At 32.7% G+C, this 18,283-nt stretch overlaps 3 protein-coding genes across 3 annotated transcripts; 1 reads left to right on the top strand and 2 right to left on the bottom strand.

Annotated features, from left to right (window-relative positions):
- The first annotated feature begins 1,510 nt into the window (after positions 1-1,510).
- On the top strand, positions 1,511-2,599 carry LOC139904488 (protein VASCULATURE COMPLEXITY AND CONNECTIVITY-like). Its single transcript, XM_071886409.1, has 3 exons — positions 1,511-1,666; positions 1,783-1,985; positions 2,392-2,599. The coding sequence occupies exons 1-3, from the start codon at positions 1,565-1,567 to the stop codon at positions 2,567-2,569; spliced, it is 483 nt and encodes a 160-aa protein (XP_071742510.1). The 5' UTR covers positions 1,511-1,564; the 3' UTR covers positions 2,570-2,599.
- A 434-nt stretch (positions 2,600-3,033) lies between these two features.
- LOC139845036 (histone-lysine N-methyltransferase ATXR2-like) lies at positions 3,034-9,439 on the bottom strand. Its single transcript, XM_071835256.1, has 15 exons — positions 9,305-9,439; positions 9,146-9,221; positions 8,582-8,667; positions 8,135-8,454; positions 7,880-7,992; positions 7,747-7,778; positions 7,479-7,630; positions 6,673-6,760; positions 5,756-5,804; positions 5,434-5,488; positions 5,254-5,323; positions 5,094-5,163; positions 4,369-4,445; positions 3,582-3,638; positions 3,034-3,304 (listed from the first exon to the last, which is right to left on the bottom strand). The coding sequence occupies exons 1-15, from the start codon at positions 9,386-9,388 to the stop codon at positions 3,194-3,196; spliced, it is 1,440 nt and encodes a 479-aa protein (XP_071691357.1). The 5' UTR covers positions 9,389-9,439; the 3' UTR covers positions 3,034-3,193.
- A 997-nt stretch (positions 9,440-10,436) lies between these two features.
- On the bottom strand, positions 10,437-14,114 carry LOC139845035 (peroxisome biogenesis protein 22-like). The gene is made up of 8 exons (XM_071835255.1): positions 13,838-14,114; positions 13,120-13,350; positions 12,986-13,033; positions 12,286-12,342; positions 12,089-12,190; positions 11,297-11,362; positions 11,055-11,156; positions 10,437-10,680 (listed from the first exon to the last, which is right to left on the bottom strand). Exons 1-8 carry the CDS (start codon positions 13,928-13,930, stop codon positions 10,579-10,581), a joined length of 801 nt encoding a protein of 266 aa, XP_071691356.1. The 5' UTR covers positions 13,931-14,114; the 3' UTR covers positions 10,437-10,578.
- Between the last annotated feature and the right edge of the window lie 4,169 nt (positions 14,115-18,283).

Genomic DNA, 18,283 nt, shown 5'->3' with positions numbered 1-18,283 from the left:
TCGCTCAATTAAGAAGTTGTGTGTTCAAGTTTAGAGTATATATATATATATATATATATATATATATATATATATATATATATATATATATATATATATATATATATATATATATATATATATATATATATATATATATATATATGAAAAGATTCGTGTACGTGTGTATGATTTTATCTTTCAAAAACGTAACATAGATTATAAAATTAATTATCACAGCCTAGTGGTTGGCACTCTGATATTTTCACAAGCGGTTTTAAGTTCAAAGCTTTCTAATCTATATCGATATATCTTCAGGTGGTCAGGGAAGAATCGAAAACGATTAGTGAATAATCCGATTAGATCGACTACATTTGAGTAAAAAACTCACTAAAACTTTCTTCGTTTCACCCGTTTTACTCCTAGATGGTAAAACTAAATCATAAAATTTTAATGATCCCATATCTACACTCTAGCTTTAAAATCACAAAACACTAGATTATATGATATGTTTTCACCGCTGTTGCAAAAACTCGAAAAAACTCGTCGAGTACTCGATAAGTATATCTGTATATGGTTACAAGTTCGAGCCAAGTACTCGGTTTAAACACGGTCAACCATCGATCAACGGGGATTACTCGTGATTACTTGAATCACTAGGCCAAAATTCGAGATTACTCGAAAATTGGTAAAAGTCAAACTTGGTCAACATCAATTACTCTCCGAGTGCTTCCCGAGTTTCCGATTACTTCCTAAAAAACCCGACCGAGTACTCTCCAAATAGTGATATTTGCGAGATTGGTTTTCATCATAGACCACTATTTGGTTATCTTTTACAAATCACAAAATTAATAAATAGATAAAAACACTTTTTTTCATTTTCTATAGAAGAGTTGATTTGGTTATTTTTAAATAAATAAACAAATAATTTTTTACATAAAAACATTTAATATTGATAATTTTTTTTCTTTAGAAGGGTTAGGGATGTCTGGGCCTAATAGGGCCTTACCTGGATCCGTAACCAGTCCTGATTGTAAGTTTGCAACTGAGGTCTCAAAAGGAATGTCAATTTGGACCTTGGGTCGAACTATACCGTTGTATAACTAGGCTTCGTACTAGTTGGGCTTTGGTCATTGTCAAAACAAAAACTGCAACTTTAATTCTTAGCTGGTTAACATTTTATTCTACCATTTAATTTTATTGATATTTACTTAAAGTGTGTTTTAGCTTTAAAAGTAGTTATACTTACAACGGTTATATGGATTGTTTTGCTACTGATGAAAGGAAGTATTAGATTCTTTAGACAACTAACCCCCATTACTTCTTAGCTGTTTATACCCTACTTTTCTTGTTACTCTTCCAAAGAATCAAAAGTTAAAAAAGAAAGGTTTCACAGAAAGTAGTAAAAAGCATGCAAAAACCCTCAATAAAAATTATTCCAAAAAAACAAACTTTTTCTTTTCCACATGAACCCCATAAATATTAATTAAACACCCTCTAACATTTGATCCCAAAACCATCAACACTTTCAAAACACATTATTCTACTCCATAGTATTCCATTTTCTAGTTTAAACTTAGTCACAATGGTTAACAAAGGTGTCGGCGCGTTTGTGTGTCTCACCATTATCGCACTCGATATAACCGCTGGTATTCTTGGGATCAGAGCTGAAGCAGCCCAGAATCAGGTTTGATAAAAAGTTTCCAAATTTATTAACTATGTATGAAACTGAAGATTTGTGCTTTTGATGAAGAATGTAGGTAGATTGACTGTTTATATTAATTTGTTGACATGAATATATAGGAAAAGCATTTGAGGTTGTGGTTGTTTGAATGCAAACAACCGAGCGAGGATGCGTATAGGCTCGGTTTTGCTGCAATTGTGCTGCTGATAATAGCCCATGTTTTGGCTAATTTGCTAAGTGGTTGCACTGCTTGTAGTCATGAAGAGATCCATAAAGCATCTCTTGGCAGACAGTTGTCATTGCTATCTCTCTTCTTTACATGGTACATTTTCTAATATTATATCATTTTTTTACATTCCTTCATAAAATGCATTTTTACTGAAGATTTATATGAATCTAATACTCGTTCAAAACACATAAATATGTCAAAAAAATCTTTTGAGAAATATAGTTAGGAATGAGTTGCCAAATAGCCTAAAATGTCATTAAGACATTAGACATGGTACACATTATAATAATTAATTAGCCCTTTAAGGCTTTAATACTAATTAGAGCATCCAATACTGTCATTGCTAAAATGATCCAACTTTTTAACCATTACATGTTGTTTAAACTTTAAACTATAAAACACAATAAAGATTATTTCCTACCACTTTGGAAATAGTTTTTTTAAGTTACATTTAGCTAGCTAATGGCATAATAATGATGTGATGTTGATGATTGATCAGGATAATCCTGGCCGTTGCATTGGGGATGCTAGTGATTGGGACGAAAGCAAACCACAAATCGAATGCATCGTGTGGACTGTCGCATCATCATTTTCTTTCAATTGGAGGGATTTTATGTTTCGTTCATAGCCTTTTTTCTATCGCTTATTACGTTACTGCCACTGCTTCCATTCATTGAAAAGTCAAAAAGTCAAATGCTTTTTTGACTTTTTTTTCAAACATGTTTTGCTTTTAGTCTTTCACCCATCCCGATTATATCCCATTCACCTGGATTTATGGAACTTTAGGTCGTTTATGATTTGACTAATTTAACCTTGATGTATTAAAATGTAGTGTTCTATTTCGCAAGACAACTTCATTTATTAGCAAGTTAAATTTTATGTTAATCTATATTTTGTATTTGGAAATGTATCTCACACCAACACCTATAAATTTCATTGATATCTAACGTAACTCGGTAATTAAGAAAATGCATTTGGCTGTAAACATGCATCAAACCAAATATATTCACATACCTTTTAATATAGCTCATTGTGAAACAAGACTCTTTTATACTTGGTATTCTGATAAGAATTTTCTAAATATATATTGAAATTTTTGGAAAATATATCAGTTCACCAACCAATTAATAAAAAACCCAGCTCCTTAATCTCAAAGAAGAACCTTAAACTAAACAAGCCACTGGATGATGCAGCTATTGTAAAATGAATATTTACCTCTAATGTCCATTCTTGCTCAAAGGAATAATATATGAAAGAACAACTATCAATATTGGTGTCACACAAAATAAATGTTATTGTTACTATGCGTCTTCTTCGATACATCTGGGGCATTTGCATCTGAAACCATAATCTGCAAGCATTGCTTGTCTCTCTTCCAATTCAAGGTCTTCATCTATGTATGATATGGTGACCTGATATTTTATAAAAGACAAAATGTTAGAGAACAGTCACTGGATTATATCCACTCAGAATTGCTTTATGACTAGCTGTGTGGCAAGGGACTACGCATAGTCACAAAGCCGCTTGCTGTAATTTTTAGGGAATTTTAGACATTCGACTAATAATCATTCATTTTCTACTCTAATCATTTTAATAAATGCTAACAATTTCCTTTTCTTTGGATACTAAAAAAATAAATGTGATATATTTTTTTTTTTTCTTTTTGTTAAAGTTTAGAACTGGATTAACCTCTTCTCCTTCTTTGATGGGTCTGCATGCGATAATGGTTGCTTGCCCATCTTTGTCCTGCAATTTAGTACACACGGAGACATATTACCTTCAAGCATATATTAATGGGTATGCAGGGGCATTTTATTGATGACTTTTGCATGAAACGTACCAATTTGGGATACATTTAACAATAGCTAAAAAAGGTATCAAAGCCACCCAAAGAACAGTGGGCCATTGGTCAGCGGTATCGAGGTAACCATGGGTTCAAGGCCCACCTGGGACAGATGTACATATTTGTGGTGCGTGGATATTTTCCATTCTAAAGTACAATAACACGTTAACAACATAGTAAACTGCTTTTTGAAAACAAATGATTCAATGTTATAATTAATAGTTGTGCACTTCTACAGTTCAAAAGAGAATTAAACATTAAATTTTGGCGGATCTAGTCAACTTGTAGATCCATCTTAATCTTAACAATTTTGACCCATTATAACTTGAACCGTTCAATGAGTTAGAATTAAAGATTAAATAAAGATCATTTCAAGTCCCTTTTACTAAGCCTAAGTTGTTAATACCCTAAGCCAAGTAGCTTGGGATAGAACTCTTGTTATTATTCAAAACCATCAGAAACAGAACTTAGAATACAATATAAGGTTTAAAAAGTTAACTTCACATTGATTTCTGCACTCTTGTGTTATCTTTAAGATTCTCTCGAGAAATCAAATATTCTTAGTGCCATAATTTGAAATTGTTGTGCAGGTGATATGTACAGAACAAGAATAATAACTTGGGAGAAACATACCTCATCTCGTTTAAAAGCCTTTGCACTCGGACAACATGAATGATTCATACAACTCTGAAGAGGGTAGAATGCTGTGCCTGAACATTCAAGAATCACAAACAATTTATTTACATATACCGGAAGTAAAGGTAGCCGTTTCAACCCATTATTTGTTTCATGAGTCAAACTACCCGCCCATATTACAAGCTCTAATTGGATGAACAGGAGTTAAAACTAGATAAGTGCATGTGGTACGATCAAAACAATGGAACTGAAAGACTGTCCATTGTTCAAAGCCTCTGGTAAACAATTATTTTTTAAATTTTTTACAATGACTAGAGCTCCCTTAATAAGGATTGTAATAGATGGATAGAACAGTAACCATAACCATGTTAACAGAGGAGTTGTACTGGCGTTATCAAAATTGACCCATTTACTTTTAATGGGTCAGTTTAGGTTGTGTTTTCAGACTTTCTCTATAATGGGTCAAGTGGTTTAAATATAAACAATCTAAAAACTATTAGAAAAGAAACGAGTCTATGGTTGAAAATCTACCCAAATATAATTTGGATAAATACATCATCATTAATCGCTTTATACGACAATTATATTATTAGTGTAATAACATACTGTAATCATAACCGTCTACCATGATTGTTCCAATCAACATAGTTATCTATAAATGCTATATTTATTGTCTATTTCTAGACAGTACATATTATATGATGCATTATCACTCAGATTACCTTCACAATAATCTGAATAGTCTTCCCCAAGAGCATCAAGAAAACGCTGCGTAATTTTATCAACTTCTGTCTGGCAGCAACATATGAAGAGCAAGATATGAAATTATGCAAACGGAACTTACTATTAATAGTAAAAAACATTGAGACAACTATGTCGAACCTTTTCAGCTTCTGGCAGATCGTCTATATACAGAAAGTAATCCTCCACCGGTGATGCTACAACCAAATCACTGTAATCACAAAAGGTAAGATTCATGAGAACATCAATTAATATAATTGTAATTTAGCTCAAACATGCCTATAATTTGCAAAAGTAAATGTGTTAGAATAGAATACTCACAGGTTATTTAGCTCGAACATGCCTATAATGTGCCCATATAAATCTAGGGAGAACACTTGGAAGAATTAAGGAGTAGCGTGTATATGTATATGTCGAGGTCAAAAATTTGGAAACCATTAAGGTTATCACCATCAAACTCACCATTTTACCATTTTATAGTGAAGTGTGTCAGCATGTAACGAGAATGTGAATTAACCAACATGTTTATTGTTTAGAAGCAATTGTAATTAATAAGATAGTCACCTAGATTGTGGATGTACCATACATAATAAAATATATATTCCACTAACGGACTAATTATGCGTCAGAACTGTCAGGATACATGGAGCACATTCCTCGTCGAATATCGCTGCCTTCAAGAGTTCCAGTGACTGGAAAAGTCAAAGCAGAAAGAACGTTAAAGCAACAAATAAACCAAATAAAAATTGCAAGTGTGCAACATAGAGGTGGCAAATGGAAGATTGTGTAAACGGTCAAACGACTTTGGGTGACCCAAAGTACCTTTTGCCAGACTTTTTAATTGATACTATAAGTCCAACATAGTTAGAAATATATGAAATGATTGAAATTGTATTTTTGAATTAGATTTTTAGAGATTTATATACTGATGAGACTTTGGGCTACGTTGATTGGTTTGTAGCTGATTATTGACTTCACCTGTTTGACACGTTAGAGATAAAGCATAACCCGTAACTCCAACCGACCCATGTAAATGAAAGAAATTACCACCTCTACTGCTAAACGTATTGCTAATCAACTAATCTGGCAATGGCAATGCAATACCAAATAAACTTCTACTTATCTTTAGTAATTGTATACACATACAGTAGTTTCTATCAGAGTATACATAATCATATGTTTATAGAATTTACAAAATTACATACATCCACTGTTGACAGGCATATAACCTAGATGACATGTTACTTGAATTGAAAGGAGGGAGGATTACATGTGAAAATGCCAGACCATTTACCTAAAAAATACACTTCAAGCGACTTTCGGCCCATTTCCATTTTAGCTATTTTATTTGGTTTTACTATTTAACTTGTCAGAAATAATACATAACCCAAATCATACATTTATACATAAATGGGTCAAGATTGTGCCCTCTACTTATACATGCACAAAAAAGGGCCAAAGACATTAAAGTGGAAATCTTCAGCTAAACTGAAGTAAATAAATGTAGTTCACAATACGACCACAAATTTGATACATATATACTATTATGCCAAAACTAACCTCAAATGCTAGCTGTTTTATCTGCAGTCTAAATGCAGCTTCTTCTGAAGTGTCAACATCATCTGGCAACGAAATGCAATCCCACCACCTGCATACAAAGAGTATTTAAATTAACCATTCATATGAACACTACATTTAATCTAGGAAGGAAGGTACTTTCTAGGTAAAGTTTATACTTATCGAACTTTTGTTTAAGAGTGCCATAATACTAATGTGTTAAATTAAGATTAGACACCTTATATTAAACGAATAAATGGAAGAGGTATCGGGGAAGGCGACACTTTTTGACTCAAATGTATGCGACCTAACCGAGATATCCGTCACCGTTTTCAGCCCTTTCCTTGGCCACCCTGAGATGTTACCTAGTGAGGATCGAACATAAGTTCTCTCATAAAGACCTCAAGACGTACCATATAGCAATTTAGGAGGTTCTATGCAAATGAATACACTTCCAGTGACTTTCGACTGATTCGATTTGTTCTGTTTATTGTTAAATCTTTTACTTCTACCTGTTAAAGATTAAGTATAACTCAAGTTGGCCCCACCCTAGAAGAAATCAAGTTACATGGGACTCTGGTTGAATATAAAATAATGATGCAATGCTAACTTTATATGACTTCAATTATCTTCATGTGCTAGAAAGGCTTGCAGCAGTGAAATAAATGGTATACAGATGTGTACATTTACACTGGATAGGACAGTTGCACACACATGTGTAACTCAGTGATATGTATTTTCAGCAAAACAAGCCGATAATATGATATTAATAGACAACCAAGAGAGTTGAAACCAATCATTACGTATACCTCTTCTTGTATCCCATTGATAAAGGCTTCCAAGCCTTTAAAAGAAGATCAAAATTGTTGTTCCCTGAACCATCATAAATCTGATTCTTCTGTTTACCCTTATTGCATACTGCCTTCAACTTCCTATACTCTAGGATAGTAAAAGAAATTGCCTGGAAACAGAAGCCAGGAAATCTACTCCGTGAACCACATATATCAATAGTAATCTCATTTTAAGTTATACACATTGACTTTAACCAAGTAAGGTTGACCTTTCGAGGGATCTTACCTTGGCAGCAAGAAGAAAAATATCATTCGTCTCTGACAAAGAAAGGTGACAAGAGGAAAAAGAATTTAAAATTCAAACTTTATGAATTTCGAGAACATGAGACAACATTTTTGAAAATATGTATCAGCCTTACCATTGGCATGTTCGATGAATTTTGAGAGTGCCTTCTTACTTGATGAATTTGGCTGCTCTCCAGTACAAAGTAAAGAATGGCATTTAGCCCAATCAGTCTGTGCACACGATTCGCTGCAAATGATTGAAATGTGTCATTAAGTTGATAAATCACACAATGACATAAAACAATAGATAAATAATGATGGATAGTTTATTGTGAATATTCATAAGTGCAAGATAATTTCAAAAGAGCTATTAGATAATAGATACTCACCTACAGTAGTAAACTTCATTGCACCCACCAGGGCAATTGATAACTGACGGCAATGGAAATGTTTCAGAGTACGGCAACATTAATTTCTCATGCATTAATGATTCCACAGTCTCAATAGGTAGCTGAATTTTATTTTTAGAACACGTAGAAGAACACTTTTGAACCTCCAGATGATCTTCCGTGTCAGAACCATCCGAGGATACCGCATGATCATGACAATCATTTGGGGTGCCTAAACCCTGCAGATAAAGCTTCCTCCCGATTTGCAGTTCTATTGAGCCGATAAAACAGAAACAGCAATCACATACAAGACAACTAATCTGCAACAAAGTAATAAGAAAACCAAGAAAAGTAACTAGATATTTAGTCAAGTGTTCAAAAACCACATATGGTTCAAGTAAAGAAAACGAACAAAACAGAGGATGATGAACATTCGAACAAAACCACCTTATTTGAGATATGTTGCATACCAACAAGCATCTGGTCCTTCAAAACAAGGTCCCCTTCTTCAAAGTTCTTGTCAGCATAAACACCTACAATTATTAAATTTCAACAGCCATGGTGAATGCATTGCACGAATCAAGGAGTAGAACCAAAGGCAACGGCCAGAAAATAGAAGGAGCTACTTATAATTTGTAACAAATGACAATATGCCCGAATATTTTTTTACTCTAGCATATCTTATGTGAGTAAACCTTTGGCTCTACAAACTTACATCCTTTTTAAAAAGCATAGCTACTACAATATATTGATCAAGTTTACACATTTATCATCATGAATTTGTCTAAGAACGTTGTACACTTATGAGCAACAAGTACTTGAATATTTATTAAGTTAATACAGCATTATACTAGTGGATTCCTTGTACCCTCTTAACTCAGAGAATTGCATGGTGAGTCAATAATCAATCCCAAGTTTTTTATAGAAAGTATTTATTAAATAAAAAGAAAAACCACAACATAATTCTCAAGCATTTTATCAAACAGGTGGTATGCAAAAGAAAAAGAGCACCTTTTCCATATTCATTAGTTGGTTTGACTTGAATCCCTTGGCATTGTTTACTTGTAATAAGCTCATTGAAATATTCCTGAAAGTTTTATTAAATTTCTTAAATGGGAATTACACAAATTAGAGACAATGAAAAGAAAGAGATAGAGATAGAGAGACTGCCTGAACTTGAAGAGGTGAAGGTGGTTCAAGAAGTTGAGAAATTTGGTCAGCGAATTGAACATCAATGGGGCAGATGATCTCCATTACCGTAACAAAGTTTGGGCGGCTTCGTATGGGTTCTGCTAAAAACCTTGATACAAATTTAATATTAGGGTAAATAAATTATAGTATAGTGATATAGTGATTGTCTTTGTCCTTTAGACATAGTTATTATATCAATAGTCCTTATATTTTAAAAAGTACACTGATCACTCTTGATCGACTTAAAATTGCACACTTATGGTCCTTATCTCTAATATCCGTTAAAAAACTCCGTTAAATATAACAATATGCAAACCATGCAGGGGTAAAAAAAAATTCACAGTTTGCTCTTTTCAAAAACAACATTTCAAGCTTTTATTTTTGAACTCTTGGGTGATTGGTATTGTACAGGATATCAGAATTGAACTCGATTTAATTGTGAAAATAACATTTCAACCTTTTTTAATCAAATCTTTTAATTTAAAGCTTTCTGTTTATGTTTATGATAAGTGAAACATTACCCTTGAATCGTATATGCTCTAGAAATACATTGTAAACACTGTCTTGTACACGTGAACCGTGAGTCGGTTCACGTTTTACTCGTCAGATCTGGTCTTTGTATGATGACGTCACTCCTGCGTCATCCGGGAATCGTGTGTCGGTTCCAGCTTATTTGGCTCCTATATTGGATTATATGATGTGCCATCAGTGTGTGCTGACCGGTTATCGGTTAACATCTATAGTGAGTTGTATTAAAAGCTTGCAGTTTTCGGATATTGCATCCGGTATACGTATCATTAAAAGCCTTTTCATCTTTTCTAATGTAAGATCAAACTGAACTATATTGATTGAATTGATTGAAGATACATTACATGATCACGTTTAGATTCCATATATATTCTAATACTATCCATATATTCTAATACTAACTAGAAAACAAGGTTTAACATACTACCCGAAACATTAGAGCCTTGGAGGTTTTGACCTGTTTCATTTTAGCTAAATCCGTGAATAATAATCCATTTAGCACGTTTCAAAGTAACCAATTTATAAACTTGTTAATGTTGCTAGCATCATAAATACTACCTGAACCTCTTTGGACAGAATCAGTAGGGTAATAATAAAAATTAAGTAAAACTACTGAACATACATCATCCCTCATGTACTCTGGTTTTACATTGGGCATAAAACAAAAAGAAAAAAAAAACGAATCTAGAGACATACATATTTGCATCTTTGACTTACTCTGAAAGTCAAACACCGAAAAACTGTTCCAATGATGAAGAATTGAAAACATTAGAAGCAATTCGCTCGGTTTGGATCGGTGAAATGTGAAGCTGGCATTTAATGAACCTCTGTCATTAACAGACAGACCAAAAAGAACAGAAGACACGTTAATGAGGATATCAACATGTTGACTTAAAAAATTTCTAAGTATATGAACACATTTAACAAATTTCAAGAGCAAATAATTTCTGTACTTCCTACCATGTATACTACGTTAGGAGCTTTGTTCATCAATAATAACTTGAATTATGTCAACTGAACACAGAAATTTATATAGTAGGTTGACCATTGGAAGTCAAAACTTAGTGGTACAAACTTTAGAGGCTTTGCATTGCTATTCAAGAAGAAGAAAGGGTTTTGCACTCTTAAAGGCTTGTAAAAATGTATCACATGTTATATTAAAACCAAATTAAAGATGTGACCCACAATATGAAATACATACCGCCAAATGTGAATTAATTTCGCGATTTGAGTCTATATGCCAATCTGGCTCCAGTTGTCGAACAAAAGAAGTCCGTCCAATATCTGTACTACAGAAGAGTACCTGTAATTGCATATTACACAAAAAGATGAATCAAATAACATAACATAACATAACAGAGATATGCATATATTGCATTAAACGAAGTAATTATTTTCTGAGCAATGATAGGTTGGACTTTTATAATCATTAAACGGGATAACCTTATCTTTGACCAAGCCACCGGATGCAAAAATCCCAGCATTATCCAATGCTGTTAAGATCCTTTTCTGCATACACAATTAGTTGTTAAAAGTATAGAAGAAAAATGATAATTATCAGTAAGTTGGTATATATATAAGAAATTGCTGTAATAGGAACTACTTTATCTCTATATACGCAACACCTCCACACTTAAATGTAAAAAGCATCACATCTATAGGCAATATTGCTGTCCAATTTGCTCAACTTGTTAAGACAAAACATGGTAAGTCAAATAAGTTGCACAGAATACATTTAATTTAATATATCGAGCTTCAAGCAAAGTCCGCATGCTCAGAATAATCTATAAGGCTTAGTTCAAATTGCGCACATGTGCATACAACACATTGTCAAAATATAGAAAGAATATAATTTAAGAAAAACTTGTTTCAAGTATTGTGTGGGAGGTAATTTATGTCAATACTTTAATTTAAATGTTCGTCAAATCTTTTGTTACATCTTTTTCCCCCTAATAAAACATTAACGATAATACTGTAAAATTATGGTTATTCAACAGAGTAGAACACTGTGTATTTGAAAGAAGCAACTATACTATTTGGTGTAAGATAGAGGATGCAATATCAACCCATTTAGTACAACTGGTCGATTTGGGATATGTTTATGACCAATAGGTCACAGGGGTTCAGCTGAAAGTTGTAAGAGAAAGGAAACAAGTTAAACAATTTTTTTTTTTAAATTGACACGTATAGTGTATGACCACAATAAGAGTTAGAACTTGAATGTAAACGACGTACTTCACTTTCATCATCCAGAACAGTTTCCATGAAGTAAAGATCACAGAATTTGATCATTTCCAGCACAATTTCCAAAACAGAGGATCTCACAGTTACTTGATTCTGTTACGTACACAAGGAAACCACAATTAATAAATAAAATGATCTTCAGAACGAAGGGAAAAAAAAAAAACACTTGTAGGAATTTTATTCAAAACCTGAAGCTCTTCTGGAGTACTTTCCTCAAGTATAATGCCAAGTAACCGACAAGTTACCTTCACCAAATTAAAAAAAAAATATATAATAATTTGCTACGAACAATTGGCTATAAGCAACAATATGAATGATAATACATAAGGGTACCACGATTTTACATTTATACCATCTTATCACTACGATCACATAAAAGATAAGGACTTCTCAATAATATAAAATTAAATCTTGACAACAGTTAGTCATTCATTCTAGATGAGATATCAACACGTGATTACAAGTTTCAGCAATATTTCCTACAAGCTACCAGAATCGATACCTAAAATCAATATTTTTATACTAAAACTAAAATTTTCGTGATGACACTGCCACATGTAACATTTTAGTAATTACGTGTATATAGTAAAAATGCTTCTTCTTAATTTTTTTTTTTTTTTTTTTTTCTCGTGAAGAAATAGAGGCAATGTGTTAATAATGATCAAATGGGTCATCATACCCTTAATTTTTTTTATTTAGGAATTTTTGATATTTTGGGTGCCTGTAAACAGTGGCAGACCCAAGATTCATGATGATGTTTTACCTGAGATGCATTTGGATAACAATTATTATCTATTTCTATTTCTAATTTTCTATCATCATTTTACACTTCAAAACACTAGAAGTAAAATAAACATGAAACTTATTCAATATGCATACATATCATACCTTCCTTCCATCACTTAATCTTTGTCTGACTATTTGTCCCAAAGAAAGCTGCAGAAAAGTGTAGAACAATATATAATCAAATAAACACTAAAACTCCTCAATTTAATTTGGGCTAAGAAGTTAAAAGCATGTACCTTTACAGGCTGAAGAATTTCATTAGCAGTTTGTGTTGAATCTTCTACAGAAGAACCAATGCCAGAAGGTAAAAGATTTGAATTTGGTTGACTATTGACTCGAGAACTACTTGGTGTGGGAGCTTGACGTTTAGGTACCCTTTGTTGCGGTTCACTAGGTGCCAATAATAGCCTCCACGTACATATTACAGCAACAACAATAGCCACTGAACCCCAAATGGTTTGTAAATCCTGTAACAAGCGGTGGGTTGGGTCAGAGTGGCTAATGGGTCGATCAAGTACCATTTTATTCCGGTATTCTAATTCTTTATGCGGGTTACACATGCTAATGTGACATCAGCATATATACTTTGGCGAATATCACATCATTAGTTTCACGCATTAGCACGATAAAAAGGGTTAAGAGTTTAACAAAAATTGACAGCAGAAGGCATACAAATATAAAATCCTAAAACACTCATATACATGGTGCTTCAAAGAATTGAGTATTCAATTCAATCCCAAAAGTTTGAAATCATAACTTCAGTTAGTACCAAATTTAACCCTGATAAAAGTGCATAACCTAAATCAAACAGAAAGTCACCCCAATCACCCCAATTAAATAATTAAAACAAATTAAATAATTAAAACAAAACTAGAAATCAAAACAGACAGCAAGATCAATTACAGAAAAACAAGCCTTTATAAGAATTGAAATACAGAAACAAAAAATAAGCACCTGGGTATTCAAAAATTCTGGAACTTTGGTGGATAGAAACTCTCTAATTCTTTTGATCAGCTGTTGAATATCGTCCTTCAAGTAATCATCCATGGCTATATGGATATAAAACAATAATTAGGTTATATTGTTGAAAGGCTTGCCCTAATTGATAGAAAGAAACCAACTTTTTTTATAGTTTAATCAGTTTGTGTATCATTTGAGAAAAAAGAGAAGGAAGATCTTGACGTAGAGGAAGGGCAACTATTGATGATAATCAAGGTCTTTAATTCGCATGTTTGTTTTTTTCCCTTTTTCACAAACAGGGGTTTTTAATAAATGATGCACATTTAAAATTTTGGTTAATATTGGTTAATCCGTCAATTTGTTGCTTAGGGTGTGTTTGACGCAAGAGCTTATGAGAGCTTATGGAAGCTTGAGCTTATGATTTTAATAAGTTCTAAGTAATAAGCTTTGTTTTGTAGACATAAATAAAAAGTAGAGCTTATGAAAATCATAAGCTCTAGAAAAAGAAGCTACTTTTAGGGTGTGTTTGGACGAAAGTAGCTGGAGCTGGAGCTTATAGCTGGAGCTGGAGCTTATGAGTAGGAGCTGGAGCTGGAGCTTATTTTTGAAGCTGGTAGCTGGAGCTTATTTTTTAGTTCATAAGCTCTACTTTTTTTTTCATAAGCTACTACAAGTAGCTTATTTTTTTAGAGCTTATGATTTTAATAAGCTCTACTTTTTTTGTCTACCAAACGAAGCTTATGACTTGGAGCTTATTAAAATCATAAGCTCAAGCTCTCATAAGCTTCTATAAGCTCCAATAAGCTACGCGCCAAACACACCCTTAGTAGCTTATGAAAAAAAGTAGAGCTTATGAACTGGAAAATAAGCTCCAGCTAGTTTATCAAACACTTATAAAAAAATAATAAGCTCCAGCTACCATAAGCTCCAGCTCCAACTCCAGCTCTAGCCTATAAGCTCCAGCTCCAACTATAAGCTCCAGCTCCAGCTAGTTTCATCCAAACACAACCTTAAATTATATCCCAAAATAGATAGATAGATAGATAGATAGATAGATAGATTAAAATTTTAAATATAGCTAAGTAAAATTAATTAAATTAAGATTTAATTATTAAGAAAAAATGTATATAATAGTGATAATGATAAATGATAAATTTAACATTGTGTGTCGCCAAAAGTTTAATTTAAGAGCAGTAAAAAAAAAAAAGGTAACCCGCGAATTTAAGAGCAGTAGTGACCTATGTTACATGCGATCAACTTAGTCATATAAAGTAGTGACTAAGAGAGTGTTAGTCAATTTTTATTGGCATATTTTTAGAGAATAACATATTTCAGAAAAACTAAAATAAATATAAATAGATAAATTTATTAACACAATATTTAGTATCAACTAAATTTATTAAATAGTAATTAAAGTTTTATTTAAAAAAATCAATTAATATTAACCGTACATATTTGACTATCACCTTTGTATTTAATGTAGTATATCTTTGTATTTAATGTAGGATATATCTTCCCCTTATATCATGGGATTATGGTGAGATTTTCCACATGCTATCTTTGTATATTTATCCCACAATTGTGCAATAAGAATTCAAGCAAATTTATCAACACCTTTATGGTATCAGAACTTAGGTAAGCGGTTTTACAAAAGCGAGTCCGAGTCAGGCCCCCATGTGTGTGCCGCCGTCGCTATTAAGAGATTGAGTCAGACCTCTATCGTGCCGTCATCTCTACAACCGTTCAACGCCTCGATGTGAGGGGGCGTGTTGGGAAGTTATCCCACATCAGCCATGTGACAAAACAAATGTAAACTTATAAGTCTAAGGGGAAGTCCCTCTATCACCAATTGGTTTTAGAAAAGGATAGACTCTTAGACTTATATGTTGTACATATTGTTAGACTATACGATTTATCAATTTTGTCACATGATATAAGGGGAAGATATATCCTACATTATACATATATACAATTGAGCAAAACTCATCTACTGTTGCTGAACAGTAAGTAAGGGTATTTTCGTCCTTTCATTTTTTTTATTTTTTACTCATTTAACACCTTATTTTTAAATGGAGGATGATTCTCACATACTGTTTTTTGATCCTCACACACCAATTTACTTAAACTCCTCCCTAATAATAGGGTAAAAGGGTAGGGTAAAAGGGTGTGTGAGGATAAAAAACGGTGTGCAGTGAGTGTCAGAATCCCCTTTTAAATAGCTTTTTCCCTTTCCACTTCACATTTCTCCCTTTCTTCCCACCAGAAGAAGGTTCTGGCGACTTTCAGCTCCTCCATCGCCACTGTCGCGACCATTCATTGTCCCCATCGCCAACCAACGCCACCATCGACTTTCATCATAGTCTGCCAAAAAATTGATGGTCGCGGCGGAATGAACTGCTCCGTCCTCTCTTTAACGTCGTCGCCATCATCGCCGCATCCACCATCGCCACCAGCACCGCCGCATCCACTATCATCACCAGCACCGCCGCATCCACCATGGTTACCAGAAACGGTCGATTTTTTTTCCCTTCCTTATGCCGAAGGTAAGCATCGATTTTTACATATAAAGGTAATAAAAGGTTTTTCTGTTTTTTAAATTAGGGTTTTAATTTTTCCCTGTTAAAATGGTTGTTATGTTTTTTCTGCTACAACCTAAAAATCCTTGCTTCTATTTTTTGTTTGTGTTAGGGTTTACAACTTTCTTGCTAATTGATGACGGTAAGTGGCGATTTTTTCTTTGATCTAATTTATTTTTGTTTGGGTAGAAAAATTGAGTAGCGAGATTTGATGACTCCATCAACGTTGGAAGAATAACTTAGATTGTCGTTAATTCGTCACAACCAGCAATATTTAGTGTTTGTATACTAATTCAACATTTTTCTATGGATACTGATAGAGAGTATATAGGTATTATATATGTGATATATATATTTATATAATAATGATATGTAGCTTCGTGATTGATATGGAGCTGAATTATTTAGAGTAGTGATTGCAATTGAATATTGTTTTAGTGTGATTATTTTAGTTTTTGTATCATATAATAGGTTCTTGGTGGTTCGACTTTTGAATATAGGACCTAGAAGATGTAAGAGTTCCCAGATGTGTTTAAGTGGATATATGTATGGTGTTTGAAAGTTTTATTATCTTACACAACAGCATCAGCCAGATGATTAATCTGATAAGAAGCATATTTAATGAAAGTAGTATTTTTATTGTCCAGTTAACTTAATTGAGTGTGAAATGCAGTCTGCTTTGAGATGTACAAACTTTATTCTTGAAGTTAATTCATATACATAAGTAAGAGTATTAAGTGTTGTAGGTGATTTATCTGTACACTATTGAAACATAAATCCATATCTCTTATTATTCTGTATGAGGCGATATATTTGGTGTTATGTGTTGTATTGTTGTAGCTTAAGAAATTCATCGTTTACACATTATTAACTATGTTATGTATATTGTTGTTAAATGCTACTCTATTAACTAGGAGTCTATTTTAGTTGCTTAAAAGCTATGAAGTGTGCTATAGTACCATTGATATTAACATTCTTACTTCGTTTCCAAAGGTCTATTAAAAGCTTATAGTGGTAAACACAGAAGGCTATCTAGGGAGATTATTGTACTGGAAATTAGAGATATGTTGAACGCATATCTTGAACGATAAATTATTATGTATTTTTCGTTAATTATGGCCCTATCACATATCTATAAAAGTGATTGACGATCAATGTTCGTTGTTTATTTACAGTTATTTTGTAATGTGCACTATCTTTAATTTGTTTCTTATTTTTCTTGGCTTTGAGATATTTGACTTGCACTTAATCACTTATTAACTTTTGCTATTAATTTAATTAGTTGGTTAAATAAGTCTAACCCTTAATCCATCTCTTTTGTAGTCAATGCATATAAATGATATATCGAGAAATTAACTTCATTAGTTGCACGAACAATCTAGAATGAGAATGATGAAATCAAAATATTCCAATGCTAAAGCTGAATCTTACTAGAACAACACATTGGGCAAAATTGTATTATGTGTGTTTTTTGTTGGATATGTATGATGATCGAAAAGGTCAGTATTTTGAAACTGGTGGGGCTGACTTGCAACTTCTTTTTGTACATTTTCATATACATATTCAATTTATATTAACCATTACTAAACTATACCATTACAAAATTTAATAGTCTAAATGAATAAAGAAACTTAGAAGGTAGTATATATTAAACTAAACAATTTTTATGAGATTTGCCCATGTAATTATCTGACTTTTTCCTATTCAATCGTTAGCTTCAAAGTCTATTTTTGATTTATATTTAAAGTGAGTTACTGAGTTATGATTGTTTACATAGCAACTGACTGTTTCTACTATATATATTTCCTATTTGGTAATAAAAATATAGGCAATAGGCAATTATAGTTATAGAAGTCTATAAAAT

This window comes from Rutidosis leptorrhynchoides, chromosome 4 (assembly GCF_046630445.1).
Source record: "Rutidosis leptorrhynchoides isolate AG116_Rl617_1_P2 chromosome 4, CSIRO_AGI_Rlap_v1, whole genome shotgun sequence".
In the NCBI taxonomy this organism is placed as follows: Eukaryota; Viridiplantae; Streptophyta; class Magnoliopsida; order Asterales; family Asteraceae; genus Rutidosis; species Rutidosis leptorrhynchoides.
The sequence above is the reverse complement of the archived record's forward strand: the minus strand, read 5'-3'. Positions and strand labels throughout refer to the sequence as shown.